General features: G+C 39.0%; 1 protein-coding gene and 1 long non-coding RNA gene across 2 annotated transcripts; one reads left to right on the top strand and one right to left on the bottom strand.

The window, feature by feature from the left end:
• The first annotated feature begins 421 nt into the window (after window positions 1-421).
• On the top strand, window positions 422-14,243 carry LOC110074119 (RANBP2 like and GRIP domain containing 4). The gene is made up of 10 exons (XM_072994555.2): window positions 422-556; window positions 5,714-5,881; window positions 7,686-7,775; window positions 8,948-9,150; window positions 9,661-9,904; window positions 10,799-10,897; window positions 11,346-11,491; window positions 11,754-12,027; window positions 12,132-12,466; window positions 13,583-14,243. The coding sequence occupies exons 1-10, from the start codon at window positions 499-501 to the stop codon at window positions 13,886-13,888; spliced, it is 1,923 nt and encodes a 640-aa protein (XP_072850656.2). The 5' UTR covers window positions 422-498; the 3' UTR covers window positions 13,889-14,243.
• On the bottom strand, window positions 2,968-16,428 carry LOC144588496 (uncharacterized). The gene is made up of 2 exons (XR_013544091.1): window positions 16,308-16,428; window positions 2,968-3,110 (listed from the first exon to the last, which is right to left on the bottom strand). It is a non-coding gene; the product is annotated as an uncharacterized LOC144588496 (long non-coding RNA).
• Window positions 16,429-16,440: the final 12 nt, after the last annotated feature.

Genomic DNA, 16,440 nt, shown 5'->3' with positions numbered 1-16,440 from the left:
AAACATGCTCAAGAAAAAGACACATTAATCACACCACTGTCTTCACGTGCTAACACCCCGAAAGAGTCTCCATGTGGGAAGATTGCTGTGGCAGTATTGGAAGAAACAACAAGGGAGAGAACAGATCTAAAGCAGGATGAAAAAACAGTGGTACAAACTGTAGAGCCTTCAGCTGTGGTGGGTACTTCTGAGATGCCAGTGAAAGCAGTCGTTTCACCGCCTAAATTTGTCTTTGGTTCAGAATCCGTCAAAAGTATTTTTAACAATGGGAAATCAAAGCCTTTCACATTTGGAAATACTTCAGCAACAGGATCTTTGTTTGGCTTTAGTTTTAATGCTCCTCCCAAGAGCAAAAGTGATAGCTCAGTGTGTCAGACAGTGAAACAGAAACAGCCGGAACAGACACATGAGACTATGACTTGTAAAGCTGCTGAACATCAAGAAAGTGCAGCGGCTGCTGGTGCTACTGCTTGGAAAGCCTCAGACAGCAAAGGAGCGATGCAAGTGGCTACTTCAAAAGGACTTCCTAACTTTTCATTTAAAATACTAGAAAAAGGTGAGAATTTTAAATTTTAACTTGGTTTTAAGCTGAATTAATGTATTGTACATGTATATATTTCCCCCTTGAATATCTTTTGCAGTTTAGAGTATTTAGTAATATACATATTGCTAAATCTGTGTACAGTGGTGCCTCACAGCGATGTTAATTGGTTCAAAAAGAAACATCGCTATGGGAAAACAGTGCTAAGCGAAACACCATTTCCCATAGGAATGCATTGAAAACCGGATAATCCGTTCCAATAGGAACGGATTACCGTCCTTAAGCGAAAATCGCCATAGGAAACATCGCTAAGCGAAACGCGGTTCCCCCATTGGAATGCATTGAATAGGTTTCAGTGCATTTCATTGGTTTTGACAGGTCCGTTTTCACTATTTTTAAAGTGTCTTAAAATGTTCAAAAACTGTTTAAAATGCTTGGACTCGTTAGTGCACCCTGTAAAACCTTTGCAAACTTAATTTGGCTTTGTTCTGAATCTTCGTTAATTTTTGGTGAATTTTTTCTCCCCCCATTGAAATGCATTGAACTGTTATGTTCCAGCAACTTGCTTTTAAGGTCTTATGAGTACCCCAAACCAAACTTTTAAAATGTCAGGATATAGCTTCAGATGCCAAACACTGACATCTGAGTTCTCTCTCCCTTTCTCTCTCCCTCTCTTTTCCAGTTTCTCCCAGATGCACTTCACTAGTTTAATTTTGGAAGTATGAATTCAGTTGAATAGAAATTATGGGCTAATAGTTGCCTGGGCTGTATCGGATGGGTACATGTGCTATTATATGCTCACACAAAGGAAGCTGTTCGCTTTCTCTTCTCCATCCATTGAAGCCCCTGCAGTATAGGGCTACAGTGGGGGGGGGGAGAGAGGTAGTATCCTTTAATATCATTATCTCCCATGCGTGTTTTGGCTTTAAAAATTGTGCATTTATAAATGTCATACTATGAAATTAGTTCAAAATCATCTTTATTTGGTTTTTGTGTTACTAGATTTTAAGTTTTTAATTATATATTTAATATTTTATGAAAAGGTGCTCAGAGGATAGTAAAGGAGAGAGGTAAACTGGAGGGTTATTCTAAAATGAAGTGCACATGATGAGTAAAGTTTAGAAACTTGTTTTATATGGTATCTTTTCCATATGTATGTAGACTGCCAAATTGATGACAGTGGCAGGGCAAAGGAAGGTTTGTCTTCTTCATCATTTATAATACAGTAAAGTTTAGATACTGTAATAATTAAAAAGTGCAAGACTTCATCCCTTGTATTTGTAACTTTTTCTGTATTAAATATAAATAATTACTGCTAAATTGCTACAAGAAGGATATTTAGAAACATCTAGATTACATAAGTATAATATAAGTGTAATGTAAAATCAGTGCTCTTTATATTTTGTTTTTGGCCCATGTCCCTTAGGAATGTTAGTTAAATACTTAAATCCATACACTATTTTTCTAGGATTTGGTTTTAGCCTTTTTAAATCTAACCCAATGGCGTTTTGGACCAGTGCATCTCCCTCTCAGCCTGGCAGTAAAGGTATTTGCACCCTGCACTGAATGTGGTGGTGTATATTTTTTGGATGTTCCCAAAACTAAGCAAAATAACTGGCTATCTTAACAATATGAAAGTGTAGAAAAATTAACATGCATGTCAATGAAGAATGGTTATAACAGAGTTTAATTTACAATTGTGGTAGCAGGCGAGTGCTTGGATCTTACAAGTCTGTTGGAGTGGTCAGTTTCTGTGTTTTCTGAGTGCTCAGGTGTGATTGGGTTTCAGGCTTTGCTTGATTTGGCCATTCTAAAGTTGGTTGTTCTGCTTCATAATAGACAGTAGAGATTTGAAAGTCTTGTTGCAATTGTTAAATGTTTCCGTGTGTTACTGTGGGACACTCTTGATGAATGAGGTGTCCTTTTATTGATTTACAGTGTTTTTTCAGAACTGTTTGGAGGATTTTGCTAATTTATGAAGTAGTAGTCACCTTCCCATTTTTGGTTAGGAGGCTCTTCATAATCAGTGCTCCTGCTTCAGATCTGTTTATTTTTTAACAATTGCAGTGTCTAGAAAAAGGCCAGAAGCAAAAGGGTTCCTTTTGTTTTGTTCCAGAAAAGCTTCCCACTGTCCAAAGACAATGGTTCCTTGCAAGTACAACCTCCCAGTCATTTTGAACAGATTTGGGGGGGGGGGGGACACAGGGAAGTTTCAGAGGAAATTCACAAACATTGACTTCCAGCAGTGGCAGCTTTCCACAAGTAGATTCAGTTTTATAGAGTTGCTGAACCACTCCAAGAAGTCTAAATATTAAATCTGCATGAGTAACACAAAATAAAAGTGGTGTTGATAAAGTACTTTGTAGCCACAAGAACTATTTTAAAAAGGAGCCTACTGATTGAAAATGTTTAACTGTTACCTTGTCAGGGCTGTGTTCACACTGGAATAGTTGTGCTTCCATTAGAAAATTTGACCTCGTAGATTCATAAACTGGGAGTGTGCAATATTTGACAGTCCTGAGCTCCCTTTTGCCTTCTTCTGACCTTGGTAGTCAACACCCTGGACCCCCTGGAAGAAAGAAGTTTGTTTTGTCCAAAAGAGAGAGAGGAAGAGACAATTTACAGTTTAAATGTTGGAACCTGTTTAAGACCCCAAAAAGCATTTCACCCCCTGCTTGCTATAAACTTGATACATCTTTTTCTGTTTGAGAATTTTTGACATGCAGTCAAGTTTCAGCTTCCCCACCCCCAGCAAATACTATCAAGGTGGGGGAAACAATAAAATTAGTACTGCTTTTTTATGTTCCCTTTCACCCTGTTTTCCTGGTCATCAGATTGTTTCCCATGGTTGTGCAAAATTGATGCCATGGATATAGCTATTTTGTAGAACCTTATCAGTGGGAGGCATACGTGCAAACCAGTCCTAGATATTCTGTGCATCTTTCCCATTCTGTCTGTGTACAGCCTTCACTGTACTTTCCCCCTGAAGACTGTATGTAGTCTTCATTAAGCAAATAAACTTACAAAAACAGTACAAATTCCTAGGAACACCGTCCCAAGTAAATAAAGAAAATCTTACCTAATCAAAGAGGTTTAGACTAACTGCCTCTATACCGAATTGATTATAAATAAAAATGGTTGTCCTGAAACGAAAGGCATACTTCATTTTTAAATGATTCATGCATTATCTTCCAGCAGGTAGCAGCTTAGAAGAGCATTCCCCATTCTTGTGTTTCAAATTACGGAATGCCTTTTCTAAGTTTGATACCTACCACCTAGGGTTTATTAAGTACTAAACTAAAACAAAACACATATTAAAATTCTGTCCCAGCTATTTGTAGGGAACCATATTTATGGGTGAAGTTATTTTTGTTGATTTAATCAATGAATTGACTAAATCAACTGTGTCACTTCTTTTGATGGACATTTTTCTTAGTATACAGAAAAACAGGTTTTGATAGTCTAGTGTTTTTCAAATATTTGCTGGCTACTCACTACTTACTGGTCTTTATTTTATCTAAACTGAGCTTAACCTGTCAAGTTCTGGTTTTAATAAAGCATGCATTTTATAGAAGAAATACTTGAATCCAGAACACTTAATTTAATATGGATCTGGGATTTAGCTTCTGTTTGAGAAGGTGCCTATTGATACAGTAAGCATATAAAGCAGGACCCTGATATCCACAGGGGATTGGTCCCAAACCGTCCCTGGTGGATGCAAAAAATTAGCACTTACACACTTTAGCAAATGCATGGTTTCTGGTTCCCTCTGGTGGCCAGTTCTGGTTAATACACCATGGTTGTTTCATTCACTGTATATTTTCAGACAATGGATAAGTGAATTTGTGGATATTGTTCCCATGGATAGGGAGATCCTACTGTATTTTAAATGCTCAGCAGTCAAAATCATGTTGATGTTGTACAGCATGAGCCAGAATCACACAAGAGATGTGTTCAGCCTTGCTGACTGTTGCCTGCCCAAGAGATTCCATTGCGCACGTTTGCACACTTAGATATGTGACAGATCAGTAGTGAAATAAAAAAAACAGTTGCCATTATGCTTGCGGGATTTCACAATAGAATTTTAGACAGCATGTTACAACGATCATGACTGTCTGCTGGTACCTTAAAATGTGTTGATGTCACCTGTGGCTTGAGAAGATAGCTATTTGAACTGTACTGTAATGAAATAATTTGCCTTTTCTTTCAACTTCACTGACATTTTTATTTATTATTTAAAACATCTTTACCCTGCCTTTCTCCTTTAAAAAAAAAGACCCAAGGCAGCTAACATCATTAAAAAAGCTAAAAACAGTAAGTTATTCAAGTATTTTAAAAGAGTTAAATAAACTTTATATTAAAATGTTAGCTAAAAGCATTAGTAAAACAATATTACTAAAATTTTAGTTTTAGTCAAAACTAACCAGTGTTTAATGCTGAAGGTTTTAGACAGACACTTTAAAAGCAAATTAAAATGAAAACCACTTTAAAAGTAAATTATTATTAATACGTATCATCATGTTTAAAGAAATGTGTGAGGGTTATCTGTAAATGGTCTGAAGTTCTTATTAGATCATTGTTTGGTGAAGGTCTGGTTTAAAACACATGTGGGGGGGGGGAGGAAACAGAAAACCAGAAGCTGTGTTAAGGACTAGAGCTGCTATGCTTATTATTATGTACCGCTAGCTCAAAGTTGGCTGTAGAAGAAAATTATATACTAGAATGGATCTAGCCTTTCTTTCCAGTGGAAAGTGCAGCCACCTGGTGTGAGACAGTACCCTTGAACAGCAGTCAGGAGAGACTCCAGCTTTCTTTGCAGCACTTTCAGAGATTTGGCAGGACTATGTGGGGATGTGGGGTGGATGGGGAAATTCGGTTCTGACAACCTAACTGCACGCTCCTCAGTCTGGATCCAGCTTGGCTCTGCTCTTGACAGATGTGCTGTGTCTGGAAGGAGCAGCTTAAAAAGAAGCATGGCTTGAGCTTGGTCCACGTCCTTTGTTGCTCAAACTGAGGTTATCTTGTACTGACTTAACTTTCCATTTGATTGTTTAAATCTTGATGTTTCGTTGTCTTCTGGTTGAATGTTCTTTGCTTACTCTGTAAATGTATTTGTATTAAAAGGCAGTTGCTGACTTCAGACTTACTGGGGGGACCCTCTTTTCTTTCCAGTGATTGAGACTAAGAAAGAACCAGATACGGAGACATCAGATGATGTATTGGTTGTATATGAGTTAACACCCACTCCTGAACAAAGGGCTCTTGCAGAATCCCTTAGACTACCTCCAACATTTTTCTGCTACAAGAACAAGCCTGGATATTTCAGTGAAGATGATGATGGTGAGAAACATTTCTTGAAAACTATATCTTTTTTTTAAAGGCAAAATCCTAAATTAGGGTTGGCAGTGATGAAACAAGTGGAACAGAAACTAGAATAATGGCAGATTCAAGTAAATATGGTTAGAGGTTTAAAGCTCTCTGGTAGCAGCAAAAAGTTCTCCTGTTCAGCCATTACTGTGTTTCAACAGTGATCCAGCATAATGGGCCCTTGAGTAGTCAAGGACTTCTTATGTTGTTGCCCAGAAGAAGAGAATGTGGGCCATCTGTCAGCCCACTGTGAAGAATGTGGTGAACATAGTCCAAAATCATTTGGATCTCTTCTGACTTGGAGGGTGTAGTTAACACAGGTTTTGTGGATGGTCTCTTTTCTGTGTTAATGGATGAGTTTCAGTTTTTGCATCCTGGGGATGTGGACAGGATGCTTGGAAAAGTGAAAGCTACCCCCTGCATGCTGGATCCTTTCCCTTCCTGGCTCATAAAAGGAGCAAGGAGCTCGGCTGCCCAGCTTGGTAAAGGGAGTGGTGAATTCCTCCTTAGAAACAAAGCAGAGTTCCAGATGAGAAGATTTTAAGGGGGAATCTTCAGTCTTTTCAGATGTGAGTTTAAACTGTTTGAAAGGTATTTTATTTAATACTAGTAACTATATGTTCAGTTGTTTTAAAGTTTTATGGTTGTTTCAGTTGTTTTTAGTACTGTAATGTATTGTATTTTTAATGTTTTAATACTTTTGTTTTAAAAATTTTTGTAAGCTACTTGAGTCCCTCTGCCATGAGAAAGGTGGGATATAAATTAAATTTAACATAAATACATTTTATACCCCCAAAAATAAATGTTTTAGTGCTGAAGAGCCTACATCAGGCTGAGCATGAGAGCTAAGCTAAGAGAGAAATAGGAAAATTCAGATGTCTTCCTGGCTAAATGTTTTACAAGCTGGAGACTGCAAACTTGAAGAATTACTTGGGAAGTTTTACTTTCAGGAGTGTAAAAACTGCTTTTCTCCAGCTACCTTCAGATCACATCAAGAACCTGCCCCTTCGGTAACAAGATTCTCGGACTGTACACTTTGTTTGCCCACTAAATTTAATCCAGATTTTATTGACCCCCCCCAGCTCCCAGCAAATGGTTAACTGGTCAGAATACAAAGAGTATTACTCTGTCTGTGGAATCCCCTACTCAGGAAGATTTGTTTGACATCCATTTACTTGATAGTTCAGTGGTTTAGATATCCAGCTGCTGAGCCAGAGGTTGGGAGTTTGATTCTCCATTGTGCCTCCTGTGAGAAAAGCCAGCCTGTGTGGGCTTGGGCAAGCCCCAAGGTGCCGCCAGAAGAAGGGAATGGTAAACCACTTCTGAGTATTCTCTGCCTGGAAAACCCTGAGAAGGGTTGCCATAAGTCAGTATTGGCTTGATAGCGCTTTTTAAAATATTATTATTATTATTATTATTATTATTATTATTATTATTATTATTATTATTATTATTATTATTATTATTATTATTATTATTATCATTATTATTATCATTATTATTATCATTATCATTATCATTATCATCATCATTATTATCATCATCATCATCATCATCATCATCATCATCACTATACTGGGACCTGAAGAAGTGCTTTTTTTACTCTCCCAAGCGTTTTAAATGGAGTGGTTTTTATATTTTACTAAGGGTCATATTTTTAAGGCTGTTTCTTTCTTCAAATGTAGCAGGAGATGCAGACCCAAATCCTTACAGTAGTCAGCCACATGTTTTATACTGCATTTCAGCTTTGACTTCAATTTTCATGTTCATATTTCAGACGAGGACTATGAAACTGCTGTGAAGCGGCTGAATGGAAAACTGTATCCTGATGAACCTGAGACACATACTCAACAGAAAGTTGAAACAAGTAAATAAAATCACTGCAAAAGAGTTTTGTAACATAGCCATGTTATTTTCTTTTTCCCATATCTAATTCCTAGGAGGTAAGGCCTATGGGACTTCTGAAGATACATGTATGGGACTTTGCTAATTTGTAAAACAATGCACTACTGCATTTTTCTGTATATAAAATGACACTTTTTAATTAAATAACTTGAGAAAAAATGAGGGTCGTTTTATACACGAAAGGCAGCTCTTTCCCACTGCCTTTTGCGAAGGCACGGGGCTTTAGCAAAAAGGAAGGGGAGCTGTTGCTAGTACGCCTTCACCTTTTGAGAAGGCACGGAGGTTAGCAGAAAGGATGGGGAGCAACAGCTCCCCCTCCTTTTTGCTAAGCTCCGTGCCTTTTCAAAAGGCAAGGAAAAGTGGCAGTCACTTTGACAGCCGCTTTCCTTGCCTTTTGCCAAGGCACGGGGCTTAGCAAAAAGGGAACCCTTTGATCCCTGCTTTTTCTAATTTGGGGTTAGAAAAAGGGGGGTTTATCTTATACTTTGAGTCTTATAAACGGAAAAATAAGTGTATTTAAACGGTTGTAACTCGTCATTATATTTCAGTTCAGAAGCTTATGTTGCCAGCAGGGCTTTTTTAAAAATCTAAGACAGGCATTTAAATGACTGTTGTGGCAATAGCAAGAAAGGTGAAAGTGGTTCTCCGGTTATTTTAGGCTTATCTTGTGATCCCCAGAAAAGTTATAATGGGAGTGATGGTAAGGGGATCCAAAGAGAACCAGCTCTATTGGGCTATGAAGAGGTCCTAGTAGCTTGGCACTAGATTAGAACCCTGTGGATCACATAAATCTCGGGTGGGTGGGGGGAGAGACAAATCTGTTATTGCAAAAGAGGAAAAGTCAAGCCGAATGGTGGCATGTGACAGTTTTTTGTATTCTTCTTAGCATTCCTGCCTAGTTCAGAATGCAAGTTACACTTCAGTGTTGTAACAGGACGCTAGCTGTGTGGAATCTTTTACTATGCTTGAGACTTTGATAGGTGTGGTGTAGTCAGCATTGGTGCCTAGATGTCTCCACAAGGGATTTATTTTCAGTTCAGATGAACTTCTCATTAGGATATTTAGTGGCTTTATTTTCACTGTTCTATCTCACTTCTATTGTTTTTAATGACATTTAAAATACTCCTTGTTTAGCTGCCACTGGGGAAGATGAACCAGAAAGTAAAAATGAGTGTGTTCTTGTATGGGAGAAGAAGCCAACTCCAGAAGAAAAAGCTAAAGCAGAGACTCTGATGCTTCCTTCAACCTTTCTCTGTGGCATTGGTAGTGAAACTGAAGAAGAGAATGACAATGTGGAAGACTTTCAAACAGAACTTAGAAAAGTTCAAAAAGCTACAGTAAGTAACAGAACTGGGCTTAAATATCTATTCAACTAGACTTTTGCCTACAGATCTGATGAAAACCCTTGAATTCTTCTCAGAATTTCATCACAGTCTTGCTTTCCATGCTTTGATCTGTACCAGCGAGCTCCTGTCCATATGAATGCTGTGTGTATTAATACTGCTGCATTGGACAGGGAGGTTCTTTCCCACCCACTCACCCACCCCCAGTACTTATGTAGGATTGTGCCTTGACATTCCCCTATGGCATCAGGACTCGCCCCCGTTCATAGGGCCTTTGGGTTCCTTGGAACTCTTAGTTTGAATGCATACAGTTGTGAAAGTGACATGAAATTGCCTTTCATGTTTCTTGGTTCTCTCCACTTGCACCATCCAGAGAGGGCACCTGCTCCATGAGTACTAGCTGTGGTTGCAACTGCTTTCTAGGGCTTCTCCAGAGGAAAAATACCCTCTGAAGACGTTCACCATTCTAAAAAGCCAAAATAGTCTGGCATTTCTCTTTTTCAGGAAGCTCAGGTCGATGAAGTGACCAGTTCAACTGATGAGGTTTGCTCCACTAAGGAAGAAGAGCCTGTAGCGACGAGTAGAACTGAAGAGCCAGATTCTTCTACTCCAAGTAGACCTGAGGAACCAGATTCTAGTACCATGTCTGCACATTATATGCGGACCTTACTAGCAACAGATGACAAACCTGTCGACTTGTCGACTAAAAAAGAAAGTAATGAAAGTTCTTCATCCGCTGCAGACCAAGGTATGCTTGCCTGTTTTATATATATGGAAAGGGACTCTTATCTTGTGACAAATGTCATACGTACTCTAGTAACTAACTAGAGAGAGAGAGAGAGAGAGAGAGAGAGAGAGAGAGAGAGAGTCTGAAACAAGATAGAATTTAGTCCTGCTAGGGAGAGACAGGAACTGGGAGAGGGTTGGTGCAAAGAGGCCTTGCTTTCTTGTAGGAAAGAAGGGGAGACCAAGGGTGGGCCCATCCACTTTACAGGAGGGCAAAGGAGCTGTTGAGGGATGAGAGGGACAGTCTTTTGAACCAAATGCCATTGAAATACACAGAAGAGGAGCGGCCAGTCAGGAGGCACCATTTTGGTGGGAAAGGAGGGAGGGGGAGAGAGAACTGAGGTGGGCGTTGGATGAGCGCTGGGCCAGGGAGGGAGGAAGGAAGGAAGGGCATTTCCCCCTTCAGTTCCTGGTGCGCGTGGGCTTGACCCCTCCGCCTCCTGTCCTTTGTGGCCTGTTGTTCCCAGTTAGTTGTTTAGTCGAACCTGCTGTTAAAGAAAAAGATGTGGGAAAGGACTGATGGAAGGCTGAAAGAGGAGGCGTTGGGCTTGAGTTTTGTTAAAGGAGAAAATGAACCGTTATCTGTTGTTTCAAATAAACCTGCTAAAGTAAAAAATGGACTCCTTGCCTGTTTTTAAAAATGAAGACTAATAAAAAAAGATGGTTGGGAGCTGGTAATGAACCTTTATTGACATAGTGGAGTGATGTCATTACCTGCATGTGTGTTGTTCACTTTCTTACTCTGCTTCAACTTATGCCAGAAGTTACAGTAAAAGGGAATGGGTAGAAGAAATCCCTATCACATCATATCAAGTGAACCATAAGATCATCTGTACCATTTTCTTCCTTCATATAGAACACAAACCTTTCTTATTTGCTCTTGGCAACACGCCTGGCTTGTCATTTGCTGATCTGGCTTCAAATAATTCTGGAGATTTTGCCTTTGGTGCTAAAGGTAAGATGATGGGTATTATCCATTTACCATATAAATGCTATGTGTGTTGAAACTACTAAATTAAACATGAGCCCCCCCCCCAATACTTGCTAAGCTTGTTCCTTTGTCAGGACAAACATTATACAATATGTTTGTCCTGACAGAGGTAGCCTGCATTAAATTAAAGTTTTTGGTCAGAATTCTGTTGCCTTGCACGGTTGTGTATGAGCAGTTATGTAAACCAAGTGAACTATTTCCTGGGTTATTCAGCAGATGGCTGGTCCTCCCCTGCTGCATGGCTGGTTTTGGACAGGCATGCTGGGAGACAACTGCATGCACCTTTGCCTTTGTATGTGTGGTTTTTCATACTAGGATTTTGTCCTTTATAAATAACTATTGAGGAAGAGCGAATGGATGTGATCATAGAAATACTTGCAACTATTAAGAATTTCTCTTCCCGTACAAATAGACAAAAACTTCAAGTGGGCAAATACAGGAGCAACTGTATTTGGAGTACAAGCAGTTACTAAAGGAGAGAACGAAGAAGATGGGAGTGATGAAGAAGTTGTACATAGTGATGACATTCACTTTGAGCCCATAGTATCACTGCCAGAGGTAAGAATTTGAATCAGAAACAAGCAGGAGGAGGTTGTACCAATGCTGTGAGTTTTATGGCTCACTACACAAACAGTATTGTTGTATTGCTTGGGAAGATGTCTGTGTTTTCACCAGTTGCACTGTTAGCATGGGAGGTAAATTAAGTATTGGGGTGGACAGCAGGCTTGCCTGAGACTAACCAACAGCGCATGCAAAGGATTGAATTGTGACTTGAGTAACAGTAGTAGCTTGAGTAAACATGACTACATGTCTCTGCTAGGTTGAAGTGAAGTCAGGAGAAGAAGATGAAGAAATTATTTTCAAAGAGAGAGCAAAACTCTATAGATGGGACCGAGAAGTCAATCAGTGGAAAGAACGTGGTGTTGGAGAAATAAAAATCCTTTTCCATACACAAAAGAAATGCTATAGAATTTTAATGAGAAGGGACCAAGTTCTTAAAGTCTGTGCAAATCACATAATCACAAAAGCAATGGATTTAAAACCCCTGAATACCTCGAACAATGCTATGGTTTGGACTGCAACAGATTATGCTGGTGAGCATTTGTGTTAAGATATTATATAACTAAAATCCCCAGCCCAAGAGACATGGTGTAGTCTGTGCTGTAAGTAAAATAACAATCCAAATCTCTCATTTCAGATGGTGAAGCTAAGATAGAACAGCTTGCAGTCCGATTTAAAAGCCAGGAGCTGGCTGATTCCTTTAAGAGGAGATTCGAAGAGTGTCAGCGAAGCTTATCGGAATTGCAGAAAGGACATGTATCTCTAGCAGCAGAATTGTCTAAGGAAACTAATCCTGTGGTGTATTTTGAGATTTCTGCTGATGACGAGCCTTTAGGGCATGTAACAATAGAATTATTTTCGAATATTGTTCCACGAACTGCTGAGAATTTCAGGGCATTATGCACAGGAGAAAAAGGATTTGGCTTCCGAAACTCCGTATTTCACAGAATAATTCCAGATTTTATCTGTCAAGTAAGTAAAACATTGATGTTGACAAATATACAAGATTTCTCCAGGATGCCATGGTATATCTTTAACAATCTATACTTAAATCTATTGGTCTTTTAAGCCAAGTTGTTTAAGTAAGAGAAAAGGAAAAAGAATGCCACGATTTTACAAATGGGAACAAATAGGCATGAGATTTTTGACTACAAATCCCATCATCATGAGAATTCCATCTGACAGACCCACGCCTACAGACACCTAAAGGGGGCTCAATTGGAGAAAAGGCCTAGCTAAGAAGACTTTAATGCCTAGTATAGGATTAGGTTCACCCTAGCTTCCTGTTAAGAAAGGAAGCTGCCCTGTTAGTGATTCAGCATACAAGGTAATATCCATGGAAATTTTTTATCTTACTGCAATTTACAGTACAACACCCCATATCCACGGAGCTGGTATCCACTGTTTCATTTGTCCACCATCACCACTGCTGAAGCCCACCTCACAGTCCACATATGCACTTACCTCCTTCCCTTGCCCTTCGCTCCAGGGGATGGTAGCTAGTGGGTTCGCTGCTGTCTGCATTTTCAGGCATATGCAAGGGGGCTTGGAACCTATCCTCCCCCTGGATACAGGAAGCCAAGTTCCTACTTGACTCTGCAAGTAGTCACACATTTTTCATAACTGCAATAGGATTTTGGCCTGCATGTCTGGTCTGCTTAGGAACAACATCGGAATCGGTCCACAGAATATAAACAGTGATGGAATAAAGGGCAAGCTCTTCTACAGCCCATTAACAGCATCCTATCCCTTTATATATTTCCTTGATTTTTTCTTACCTAGTGAGAAAACACATCTAGACTATGGTTTTGAATCAAATCGGATTTTGTATCTACCAATCAAGGAAACTGTAGATTGGGAAAATGACTAATAAGCAAATATGTTAACTGCATTTAGGCATGACTATAAATCTATAATTTGTTGTTTTGTTTAGGAGCAGTGCTGAGCCTGAAGTGTATCCAACTTCTTGTGCACATAATGGGCAAAGCATTGCAGTGCTATATTATGTTTTGGATATATTCAGATATCCAAAACATATTCAACCTATATTATACTCAGATTTTCTCACCTTTTTTTTTAATATTCCAGGGAGGTGATATCACTAGACAGGATGGAACAGGTGGAAAATCCATTTATGGTGATACATTTGAAGATGAAAACTTTGAAATAAAACACACTGGACCTGGCTTACTGTCAATGGCAAATCGTGGTAGAGACACCAACAATTCTCAATTCTTCATCACTCTCAAAAAAGCAGAGTACTTGGACTTTAAACATGTTGTCTTTGGGTATGTAAAGGATGGTATGGATGTTGTGAAAAAAGTAGAATCATTTGGCTCTCCCAAAGGGAGTGTGTCAAAAAGAATTATGATTACAGACTGTGGGCAAATATAAAAGCATGACTCTGACCAGTATGCAGATTAAAAGATCAATCAGTATTAAACAGATTTAGACAAGATTATGTTCACCTTTTTTTAAAAAAAATGAACATTTCTAATGTGTAAATGTAATGTTACAGCTTATAGCTGAGTACTTTTTAAATGTGTTTCAGTTGATTTGCATGTTGTGAAATAAAAGTTCAAACACTGGTAAATTTTGTTGTATTTTATTTTCTCCTGATTTTTGTATTAAATAATTTAAAATGAATCCCAGGACCGTGAACATTCTGTTACTCTGCTTTGTGTAAGTCTGATCTGTGCAAGTTTTCCAGTTTTAACTAAATTAAATAAAATTACAAACTACTATGTGACTAGTGCTTCTATTCCTCTCTTTAATTCCCTTACTTCATAGGGAGCCCTAGAGCAACTTTTTAAATATTTCACATTGCCCATGTGTGTCCCTTGGACAACACAATGGCATTATCTTAAGCAAACAAAATGACTCCGATGCTGGATTCCCCAAACAGACTATTTCTCTAAATTTCACTTAATATGGTATGTAACTTTTAAAAGTGTTACATATGTGATAGAAAAATATCCTCCAGCAATATGTGAAGTTTTAACAACTACTGCTATAATACTAAACAGCTAAATGGGATGCTTTTCTAAGTGCTCTAATTTAAGAAAATTATTGGCAGTACTTTTATTTCTTGTCATGACAGTTGTGAAGGACAGAGTTTTAATACTCCCTGACAAGGTAGAGGATACTGCATTTTATGTTCCTAGCTTATTAACTCTGATTCTGCTTGCTTGGCTGTGCAGCAAGGTCCTCTTGCAGTCTTAAGCCTGATGCTTATATTTTGGTAGATATGCATGATTGTGTGAACTGTAAATAAACAATTTATAATAAATGTAGCGGCTCACTCAGCAAGTCACAATTATGTCAGCAAAAAAAGCATTGCCATAGATGGTTATAATGAAGGACTTTAGAATTACACATGAACTGCTGCCATTACAGTATGCATTTCACAAGCATGTTCTACAGATTTAATCTGCAAAAATGAGGAACCTATGGCCCGGCTGCTCACTCCTGACCACTGCCTAGAATGGGCATGAGCTTGAGTCTGACATCATCCGGAGGGTTACAAATGCATATCCTCTGCTCTGTTGTTACAAGGAATGTGGGGAAGTAAGGCTTATAGCACAGGTAGAAAAGATGTGCAGCTCTCCAGACACTGGACTGTAATGCCAAAGAAACAATGCACAGAAAAGATTATGGACAGACTTAGTAAGTGCCATTCACTGCAGTGTTTCACTTCTGAACATTGTTAATTTTATGCTGGATATTTGTTATATGTCTATCAAGCATAGACTGAGTTTCTTCTGGAACACTCCAGTAGCCAATATATACAGTCAGATCCCCTTATCCACTGATCCACTTATCCATGGTCTGAATAGACGTCCTAAACATATTAAAAGAAAAATCCCGTATGTATTACTAGAAGTGGCCACTAGATGGTGTCAGAGACCATGTTATATATAGCCTTGGAGCAACCAAGTGACTTGGACCTGATCCCCATGGTTATAGGGGCCCTACTGCATTAGCAATTTGATCTCTAGTGCCCATTTTCTTTTCTGAGCTCAGCTTGAACATCTAACATCTTTTGTTTCATATATAGTAAAAACAGTATTTGCTATAAAATCACTGCTTCCGTAAGAAATGAGTGAAACTGTCCTATGATTACAGTACTCCACAACATCTCCTGTCTTAAGGACTGGAACTTGTATGTCTCTAAGATGATGGGCCATTATTTTCTATATTTGTTTGCATATTCTTCTTAGGATTTGGTAGATTCAGTCTCTATATACTGTAAAGTGAAATAAATTTGCTGGACCTCCTGGTGATTGATCTTTCCAATTGCTTTCAGCAGATTTGAGTTTATTGTCTAAAACGACATACCGATTCCTTGTCATAGGCTTCTTTATCAAAATAATCAGCCATCCTAGCATCTCTTTTGTATAGTCTTTTTCCATCTTTATTTCATCTTGATTAAATAATAGATTTCTCTGCTGATCCCTCAGCATCCCTAACCTTGGTTTCAGCTAGGCTGTGCCTTTTCCTGTTATACATATGAAATGTGTATAACAGGAAAAGGCACTGGAAACACAAAAAAGATTTCCCACCTCCATCCAGCGATCCCACCCCATGTCCACAATCTCATGGTTGGTTGGCTTGCACTTCTAGCCGGACATGGTAACGTGACTAGGCATACAGTAATATAGGTCAGGAGTAGACTGCAAACTTGCGGGACCTATTTTTTAATTAGCCACTAATTGCACGGAGGTGTGAAACGGTGCCACAAGTAGGCATACATCAAGAACTGGGCTGCCCGCTGAGAGCGCCTGGACTCCATTCCCCCCCCCCCCTTCTCTACCGTTCGCTAGCGTGCGAGTCCCCACAGCAACCAAAAGGACGTTCGTTTCCCTTTCTTTCACGTGTGAAGCGCCTCCAGGGGTTGGGCAAAGCCTCACAGTCGAGGCTGGGAAGAGGAAAACGGTGTGTGGGCG

The sequence above is a fragment of the Pogona vitticeps genome, chromosome 3 (assembly GCF_051106095.1).
Source record: "Pogona vitticeps strain Pit_001003342236 chromosome 3, PviZW2.1, whole genome shotgun sequence".
NCBI classification, from domain to species: Eukaryota; Metazoa; Chordata; class Lepidosauria; order Squamata; family Agamidae; genus Pogona; species Pogona vitticeps.
The sequence above is the reverse complement of the archived record's forward strand: the minus strand, read 5'-3'. Positions and strand labels throughout refer to the sequence as shown.